The sequence below is a fragment of the Pangasianodon hypophthalmus genome, chromosome 8 (genome assembly GCF_027358585.1).
Source record: "Pangasianodon hypophthalmus isolate fPanHyp1 chromosome 8, fPanHyp1.pri, whole genome shotgun sequence".
Taxonomy (NCBI): domain Eukaryota; kingdom Metazoa; phylum Chordata; class Actinopteri; order Siluriformes; family Pangasiidae; genus Pangasianodon; species Pangasianodon hypophthalmus.
This window is the reverse complement of record NC_069717.1, coordinates 28847556-28857840: the sequence shown is the minus strand read 5'-3', so window position 1 is coordinate 28857840 and position 10285 is coordinate 28847556. Positions and strand designations below refer to the sequence as shown.

The window sequence follows — 10285 nt, the reverse complement described above, 5'->3', positions numbered from 1 at the left end:
CTGGTGAGCTGGAGCAGGTGTGTTTGGTTGAGAAAACTTTAGACTGTTTACAGTTATACACAAATGCCACACAAATAAATGATCAGTATAATAAAGAAAATAAAAGATAATTAAAATTCCAGGAAGCGACTGTGGTGCACTTCATTAGCTGTAGGACATGAAGCAGTTGATAAACAGTACAATACAGTAATTTGTCATATACTGAGATCTTTATTACATTAATGGTAAACTGTACAGGGGTCAGTGCTCCTGTACCTGCTGGCTGTGCTTGCAGCGACCTGTACTCCCAGAGCCCTATATTCCCAGAGCCCTATATTCCCAGAGCCCTATATTCCCAGAGCCCTATATTCCAAGCAATTATTTTTAAGCCTTATTTAAAGCCTCTGTTATATTGTGAGGACTGAAGGCCACACCTCTAATAAATCTGCAAACAGTTATATTCTGATATTATATGTTCATTAAATGAGACTTGGAAATATGTTTACTAAATTAGATTTGATTAAAGTTACTTTCATGTTAAATTACTTTTGGATTTAAAAGCATGTCCTTTACATTAGATTAAAAAACTTGTATGTTAGATGTGAACCTTGGTGACCCATGACCCCAACCATGACCTTCGCAACGCTTTTATAAGTTTCCATAATGCATCATACTGACGTAACATAGAGCTGAGGCAGTATAAGAACATAGGGACTTGGGAATAGGCTATAGGGTTCTGGGAAGATAGGGACTTGGGAATATATGGCCCTTTGGAATAGGATCCTGAGAAGATAGGGGCTTGGGAATAGGCTATAGGGTCATCGGAATAGGCTATAGGGTACTGGAAAGATAGGGCTTGGGAATATAAGACCCTTTGGAATAGGATCCTGGGAACATAGGATCTTGGAAATAAGTTACAGGATCCTGGATAGATAGGGACTTGGGAATATAGAGCCCTGAGAAAATAGAGTCTTGGGAATATAGAGACTTGGGAATATAAGGATTTTGGAATACAAGGATTCAAGTATATAGGGTCACTCGGATATAGGAATTTGAGAATACTTGGGAACACAGTTACTTAGGAATATAGAGACTTGGAAAAATAGGGATTTGAAATATTGGGTCCTTACATTGAAGGTCAAAGGTTTTGCCACATTTCTAAGTGTCTAAAATAAGAATATAAAGACTAAATAAATAAATATAAGTATACACACAAAGACCAATTACTCCAGATTTCCAATAAAGGTGAGGAATGTGACGTGTAATGTACAGGTCACAGCCCGGAGAAATGAAGGGTGGTGCTCACAGCAGATGTCTCGCCCAATAACGAACACTTAAGATATTTTTTGGGTGTGGAATTCGGGTGGGGTGGAGGTTAATAAATACCATTAGTGCTCTCAGATCATCATATCTGGTCTGTTGCTTTCCAGATTCTGTCCCAGGATGCATCTTTCTGGAATGATTTCCGCACTTTTATTGCTTTTTCCAGGCATCATAGCTCAGAGAACCGAAGATGACACGTAAGAACCTTCAATATTTCTCAAATTTTGCAGATTTAATATGGAAAGATTTACAATATATTGCATTTGAGATTTCATTCATACTGTATGGATAACTTGACGGTGGGATCTTAAGACTTCCCATTGTGTCAAAAAGTAATCAACAATTATGAAGCTGTCAATCATCAGCCACTAGACTGGAGTTTCTTGAAAAATCTGACAAATAGTCAACTCTGTTAAATGTAAAAAACAAAACCTTCATTACTGCAGCTCACAGATCCAAGATTGTACCTGAAGTGAAGACAACAGGCATTATATAGAAACCATTATATTAGAATATCAGGCCCTGGGAATATATGGATTTAGGAATATAGGGCCCTATAAAGGGTCCTCAGAATATAGGGACTTGTCATTATAGGGCCTGGGAAAATAGGGCATATATGGAATCATAGAGACTGGAGAATATAGGGCCCTGGGAATATATAGGACTTGGAATGATAGGGACTTGGGAATACAGAAATTTGGGAATATATGGCCCTGGGAGCATAGTCTTGGGAATATAGGATCTTGGGAATCAAGGATCTTGGCATTATAAAGACTCTAAAATACAGTATAAGGCCTTTGGAATATAGGGAATGTCTGAAATGTCTGAAATTCTGTCAATTTCTGTTACTAAAATAATACATTTTAGTATTTTATACAAATACAAATTCTATGCTGTGTTTAAGTTTGTTTTAAATCCATTTAGAAATCATAGTTATACACATTATGTTCATTTTGCCTTGAGAGTAAAAACCATTTTATTGTCTGTTTCTTTCCCTCCATCTTTTATTCCGATACTTTACCGAGCTTACGTGTGCTTCACCATTAGTAATATTATTTATGATAATCATCACTGATGAATATAAAGAGAGATTGGAGCTGTAATTCTGTTGCTATAAGATGTAAGGAGACTGGCAGGATCAATAGCACAGAGCACAGAGCAAGTAGAGAACAAAATTAATTTGCCTTCTTTTCTGTCTCCATTCAGCATTTACCTCCTGGCCGTGACCTCGCAGGCTGTAGGGGGCACCAAGGAGACGCTGTGTGTCACGGTCAACTCCCGTCAATCCGTTTCACTGGAGGTGACCCTGGAGTATAACCAAAACAGCACCACTCTTTTGAGGGAATTGTCTGTAATACAAGAATACTACCGATGCGTCCCATTTCAGGTCAGACTCCTCATAATAACATCATCATAAAATCATCTTAAAGGTGCAGCTTGTAATGTTTAAAGGTGTTTCTTGAACTGTGATGATTGTATAATTTTAAGGATACCGATGTAAAAATGATTTGCAATACATACTATTGGCAAAAATTTCTTTGTCTCAAGCTTCCGTTTTTTTTTTCTGGCCCAGAAATTAGCTTCAGAGCTCAAATCAAGGAAGAACAGCCTGGCATAAGCCTTAGGATTCTCTAGATGTTTTACAATGCAGTGCACCACAGTGAGGATGTTGTCATCAACGTCCCTGTTGCTTTGGTAGGCAAATGATAGGAATCGAGGTAGTCCTCTCCTCTTCCTTAAGCTTCCACACCATCGTCCTCTCCAGACACTTCATCACAATGCAGGTTAAGGCAACTGGGTGATAGTTGTTCTGCTCTTTAGGACTGGGAATTGAGACCCGGTGTGATAATGGACCTTTTCCATATATCTGGCATAGTGTGTGAATCAATAGACCTTTGAAAAATGTCCACCCATGCAGGGGCTAATTCCTCTGTAAAGGTTTTCAGAGTGAAGGCAGAAATGCCATCCCGGCCCATTTGTCTTTTTGGAGTCAAGACCTTTGCAAAGCTTAACACTGACCACTCTTATTTGTGGCCTGGATACAGACTCATCAGTTGTTATAGCATCCAGTGCATGAGTGCAGTCTTGAGAGTTAACATCAAACCTACAATAAAAATCACCGAGCTCATGAACCATGGTCTCCTCATTTATTGCATGCAGGGTTATCTTTTTGGGTGTTATATTAGTTATATTAGTTATACACTTTATTACTCAATGAATCACTTTCATTTGATTCTTTATAGTGTTTGTGAGATTCTCTTATTTTATGTTCCAGGTCTTTCTGAGCCAGTTTTTTAAGTGCAGTGTCCTTTTGATGTTTCTGGTTTATGCACTCTTTGACCTCCTTAGTGATATAAGGCTTATTGTATGGAAAATGTTTAACCTGTTTGACTGGTATCACAGAGTCCTTGCAGAACTTGATATATGCAGGCCTGTTTTCGTTGTTCCTATTTATATCTGGATCATTCAGTGCAGCCCAATCAGTGCAAAGAAAACAGCCTTTCAGTGTCTCCTTGTTCTCTGAAGACCAAAGTTTCACCAGCTTGATTTCAGGCATACTTGACTTCAGAAGGGTGCAGTATACAGGAATAAGCGGCCCTTTGTTTTGGTCAGAGCTAGGTGTGGTTTTACTGATGACAACACTGCCAAACTTGCATGGCAAATACAGTGATCACGAAACTGATGCATAGCAGTTCCATGTCCCTGCCACTGATGGTCTCTCTCACGGTGATCTGACCACACCACCGGTCGCTAACGTAAACGCAGACTCTGCCCCCACAGGATATTCCTGACCTGTTCAGATCTCTGTCGGCATGTACAATGCATGTACAACCTTTATGTATGAATTTATGTAGTCCCTTGTAGTTCTGTGTTGTTTTGTGTTTGTCTTATGTATCACCTTGGTCCTGGAGAAACGTTGTTTCGTTTCACTATGTACTAACTGGCTGTATATGGTTGAAATGACAATAAACTCCACTTGACTTGACTTGACCTTCCACCTCGACATATGCATCGGGGACGTCAGGCTGAAGCCACGTCTCCATCACCACCATGATGCACACGTCCCGGTATTCGTAACAGGGCGTTGAGTTAATCCGAAGTTCATCCATTTTATTCCGTGATGAATGGCCATTTAATAGGATCATCGAAGGTAGAGGTGGGTGGATGCCTCTCCTCCTCAGTTGCTGTCGCACGCCTCCCCGTCTACCTCTGAGCTGAATTCTGCCTCCGTCTCAGGGGGGAGCATATGTCTGCTGTTGTGGTTGCCTCCGCAGCTCTTTCAGTAGATAGGCCAGGTCGGTGGCTGTTTCAAAACTTGTGTCAGGGAAGTGCAATACCACAAGTGTCTCTCTGGTGTAGGAGATCTTGTTCGTGCCCATTAGCCTCCAAAAAAAAAAAAAACAACAACTCCCACACAAAGGGCACAAATGAATGCTCTCATGTCTTCCAAATTAAGTATCTGTGGTTTAAATGAAAAGGTACAGTCACAGACCTCAAAAAACACACTTTACGAACAAATTACACAGTACAGTAGCCCAGGTCGCCTGCAGAGCAGCGCCCCAATGCTGTATATGTATACGTAAGACATATACATATAAATAAATAATTGTGTAATATTTTCTATGTGAAGCATTAAGACTTACTACTTAAAATGTAAATATAAATGTAAATAATAATAACAATAATAATAAAAATAATAATTGTTATTATTATTATTGTGATTTTGTTTCTACCAGGTTCCTGTTGTAAGCGTGGAATCAGTGGCATCTATTAGCATTCAGATTAAAGGTTGGACCACGTTGCAGAACAAGACAACAAAGATCCTCATCACACCTCCAACTCAACTGACCATCATTGAGACCGACAAACCCATCTACAAACCAGGACAAACAGGTAACACATCATACTTTTTATCCATTTACAGTTAAATTTAGTGGAATGTCAGTGAATCAAGTTAGTTCCTGTTGTCACTCAGATTATAGCAGCTATGAACAGTCGTTCCCTCACAAGCCTCTCTTTTTCTCTCTCTTGAAATTAATAAGACAAAAAATAAAACGCAGCTTGTCACGTCACCGAAAAACCACAAAGCGTAAACTCTGCTGTCCTGAAGATGTCAGAAATCCTAACTGACACTGGAGACTCCTTCCATGTTGAAACATAAAAGTTTTTTATTCATTTATGTAGAGTGTCTACTGTACACGTCCCTATGAATGAGCTGTTACTATAGAAACGATAAGGTATTAGAGCGAGCACATCAATATAAACCCGTGATCTGCAGCTGCACTACTGTCAGAGCTGCTGTTATAGGAAATTAATTAGCACCTTCTGACCAATCAGAATCCAGAATTCAGCTGTACTGTGCTATAAAATCTAAAGTCTGGAATGTTTCTTCAGTTCCTACTGCGTTCCATTCTCATGTGTGTATCTGCCTTTTGCTACCAGTTGCAATATAAATAATTTAAACATGTGTTAAAAACACTGAAATGAACATTATTACATATCTTTATGTAATTACATATCTTTTTCTTCCCTGCAGTGAAGTTCCGCATTGTCACTCTGGATTCCAATTTCTTCACCTACAATCGGACGGTACAAAATAAAACTTTTATCATTTCTCCAAATACAAGAGGATTTATTCATCAACTATGCTTATAGTTTTTTATGCAATTTGGTGAAACGGCTTTGTAAGCATTATTAAAAACAAACAATAATAAACTTTTAGAAAAATCAAAAAAAAAAAAAATAATCCAAACTAACTGCAGAATTGAACATAACTACACGTCAAAAAACAAAAGAATACTAGAATTAAAATAATTGCCAGTAAAAATACTTGGAATTTATACAATAATTTTTATGTGGCAGTCACTGATCCTTGACTAAGATAAGAATATTTAAAATACATTTTTTTAGCATAATGACTGAAGATATGAACAGAATATTTTTAATAATAAAACATTGAGAATATTTAAAGTGTTTCAAAACAAAAGTTAAAAATATAATGATTAATATAATAAAAAGAATTTTTCTAGATTTAAAGTGTCTGAATTTTGGTGGAATTATGTATATATATATATATATATATATATATATAATACTTGATGATTTATAAATTCAGGATTCATAGAAAGTGTTGCTATAAATGTTATATATTTAACATAATTACTCTCTTTTTTCTTCTTTTTTTTCCAGTTTCCAACAATAGAACTGCGGGTACGAGGCCGTGAGCAACATTCAACACTTATTATCTGAGAACTTTGTGTATTTATAATAAATATTTAGAATGAATAAGTGAACTTACTGCCTGAATAAAATTCTGTGCTCTTAGGAAACATGCAAGGACCCAGGAAACATAGTATAAAAATTAAATGTCATTTTCTTATTGGACTTTTTTGTGCTCTTGACCTTGTGTTATGTGTTTGGCTTTCATTTTCAGGACCCGAACTCGAACCGTATTGGTCAGTGGCTGAACGTCTCCACACACAGCGGTCTTGTGGATCTGTCATATCCTATAAACTCTGAGGCCACAAATGGGTACTATGTCATTACAGCCTGGAATGAGAAAAACGGAGAGATCACAGAAACCTTTGAAGTCAAGGACTACGGTCAGGCCCAGTTTATTTTTATTAATATCCCGAGAGTATTTTAGTGATAGAAACACCAGTTATTTAACATTTTGTTTTTATACAAATGCCCCTAAATGCAATGTTTGTAGTACAAATATGAATTCTAAAAAAATGTTCCTTAGAGAATTTGTCCCAACCAACATTTTTGTGTCTGTAAAATCATCACTTTTGTTGAATTTTTAGTAAACAAATTACAAACAGAAGTAATTGGACAGTTGGCTGCTCTGCTGTTCCATGGCCAGATGTGTGTTATTCCCTCATTATTCCACTTACAAGTAGGCAGCTAAAACCTCTAGAGTTGATTTGAAGCATGGCATTTGCATTTGGAATCTGTTGCTGTTAACTCTCAGTATGAAGACCAAAGAGCTGTCTCTGGTGAATCAATCCATTATTAGACTGAAAAATCAAAACAAACCCACAGGAGAGACAGCAAAACCATGAAGTGTGGCCAAATCAACTGTCTGGTATGTTCTTAAAACATTTTTGGTGGATGATAGAATAATTCTTTCTCTGGTGAAGCAAAAGTCCTTCACACAACAGCTGGCCAGATGAAGAACATCCTCCAGGAGATAGGTGTATCTGTATCTGTGTCAAAGTCACCAATCAAGAGAAGACTTCACCAGAGTAAATATAGAAGGTTTCCACAAGATGTGAGCCATAAAAACAGGAAGAACAGATTAGAGTTGGCCAAAAACATGTAAGAAATCCTGTACAGTTCTGGAACAGCATTCCATGGACAGATGAGACGAAGACCAACTTGTAGAAGAATGATGGGAAGAGAAGAGAAGGGAAGGAACTTCTCATGATCTGAAGCACTCCACCTCGTCTTACGGTGTGGGTGTGTATGACTGCCAGTGGAACTGGTTCTCTTGTATTTATTGATGATGTGACTGCTGACAAAAGCAGCAGGATGAATTCTGAAGTGTAAGTGTATCTGCTCACATTCAGACAAATGCGTCAAAATTCTTTTATGATGGATGATGGACGATGACCTGATATTTTGAAAACAACCCAATACTTTTTAAGGCAAAGAAGTGGAATGTTCTGTAATGGCCAAGTCATTCACCTGACAAGAATCCAGTTGAGCTGCATTTCACCTGCTGAAGGTAACACTGAAGGCATAACACCCCAAGAACAAGCAGGAAGTGAAGACAGCTGCAGTAAAGGCCTGGCAGAATATCACCAGGGAAGAAGCCCAGTGTCCGGTTGTGTCTTTGGGTTCCAGACTTCAGGCAGTCATTGACTGCAAAAGATTTGCAGCCAATATTTAAAACAACAATTTAAGTTATCATTATGTTAAGTTGTCCAATCGCTTATGGTCCCTTAAAAGGGGGGACCACATATAAAAAGTGCTGTAATTCCTACACCCTCCCCTAGAATTGTAAATAACATCAAATAAATTAAAGCTGAATTCATTATTTAATTTCAACTCCAGTATGCTCTGGTAGACAGCTAACAATAACAATAACGTTGTCAATATGCAAATATTTATGGACATGACTGTATATATAAGGTATATGGTTCTATGCAGAACATTTAGGGAGAAACTGATGCACTGTTTAGGGTTCTAGATGTAAGCATTGTTTCTAATAGTGTGTTCTTACCTCAAATAGAAACATTCTACACTTTTACATTAGCAGTTGCACAATTGGCAAGAAGTAGTGCTTGGACCCCTATGATCACTGCTTCTGGTTATACATTTCCCCCAAATCTTTTTACTGTTTTGAATATCATAACACAGTGACGTGAGATCTTAATGAAATAAATTATCGCGCCCTGCAAAACAACAGTGTTTATTCTCTCGTACAGTGCTGCCGACGTTTGAAGTGACGGTCCAGATTCCTCCGGTCATAACCATCCTGGACACGAACACTACGCTGAAAGTGTGTGCAAAGTGAGTGATCACAGCTCAGTAATGTTCTGTTTCATCACTCCAGGTCATGTCTAGATTTATTTAATCAATATCAATGTAACACATATTAACACTTTCATGCATCAGTTATAAATCATATTCTTCATCTTTAAATGGTTTAATTAATTCAAAAATGGCATGCAAATTCAAATAACTTTAATTGAACTATAATAACTAAAATTGAAGTGAGTATTTTACATTAAAAAGTGTACATTTAAACTAAAACTTTGATGTTCAAAATGATAGAAAATTTATAGTAATATATATATATATATATATATATATATATATATATATATATATATATATATATATATATATATTAAAAACATTAATTATGCAATAATAATTTATACAATGTCTTATCTTAAAAAGCTAATAATGTTTGATACACTCTGAAATTGTTTTAATTGATTAGGCATTTGTCATGTTTGATTGTAGCCATGTTTGGACCACGTCTCAACACGTGTGTGTGTAGGGAATAGAAGTTTGCTGACTGGGTTTACCTGACAGCATTTGTGTGTAGAGACTATAGACAGAAATAATGCGTTGGTTGGCCATGTTGGATCAGGAGGAGCAACACTTAATGGAGTAATAAAAATAAAAAATAATGGTGTTTAAAACACTGGAGTGGTTTGGAGGTGATTTAGAGCTAATAGTGTTTTTAAAAGCATTCTTGGTGTGGACACGGTACATGTAATAATGTCTATAATGTAAATCTCACCTTTAAAAATATATTGTCATTAACAATTTTTGCTGAGCACAAAAATAGTAAATAGTAGTAGATAGTAATTTTTTTTAGCATGGTTGTACTTTAAAAATCCTTTAAAAATCTTTTTTAACCCAAACACGTGACATTGTCATGTTATAAAACCATTATTCCATGATATTTCTTTTCCGTTCTCTGCAGATATACATACGGGAAGCCGGTGAACGGTGTGGTGACGGCTGTCGTCTGCCACAACAGTATCAGATACTGGTGGTTCAGTCCATCAAGCTCACAGGCATCAGACATCTGCAAAAATTACACCATTCAGGTTAGTCTGCTTTTGAACAAAAAGAGGTTCTTTCAATTTTAACTATTTCCAGTCCTTATGTTCCCTTTAACCTTCTTTATAAACACCTAACTGTAATGCTTTACATTAAGGTTACTGTAAATTAGAGGTGTACGTGGGAATGTTTTGTTCAAATCCCACTCGGGATACGGGATAAAGATAGGTGATTAATAGGGATTAATAGACTAAAAAAGACTTTTTTTTTTTCTTTAGACCGACAAGACGGGATGTGGACAACATGTTTTAAATCTGAACGAATATGCGCTAACTGATTCACGCTATGAAAGTGTCATCAGCGTTCAAAGTGAAGTGAAAGAACAAGGCACTGGTAAGAGATTCCTGAAATCAAGCTTCTTATAATAATGCCTTCATTAGAATATAGAAGAATTAAT

At 36.9% G+C, this 10285-nt stretch overlaps 1 protein-coding gene across 1 annotated transcript in view; it reads left to right on the top strand.

Annotated features, from left to right (window-relative positions):
- The first annotated feature begins 1365 nt into the window (after window positions 1-1365).
- Window positions 1366-10285, top strand: part of LOC113546013 (alpha-2-macroglobulin-like protein 1) — a 28625-nt gene continuing 19705 nt past the window's right edge. Inside the window, exons 1-9 of the mRNA XM_034306299.2 lie at window positions 1366-1499; window positions 2509-2689; window positions 5040-5196; window positions 5840-5892; window positions 6493-6513; window positions 6737-6905; window positions 8736-8820; window positions 9749-9875; window positions 10107-10221. Coding sequence (XP_034162190.2) covers window positions 1423-1499; window positions 2509-2689; window positions 5040-5196; window positions 5840-5892; window positions 6493-6513; window positions 6737-6905; window positions 8736-8820; window positions 9749-9875; window positions 10107-10221 — 985 coding nt within the window. The 5' untranslated portion in view covers window positions 1366-1422. The remainder of the gene's footprint in view (window positions 1500-2508; window positions 2690-5039; window positions 5197-5839; window positions 5893-6492; window positions 6514-6736; window positions 6906-8735; window positions 8821-9748; window positions 9876-10106; window positions 10222-10285) is intronic.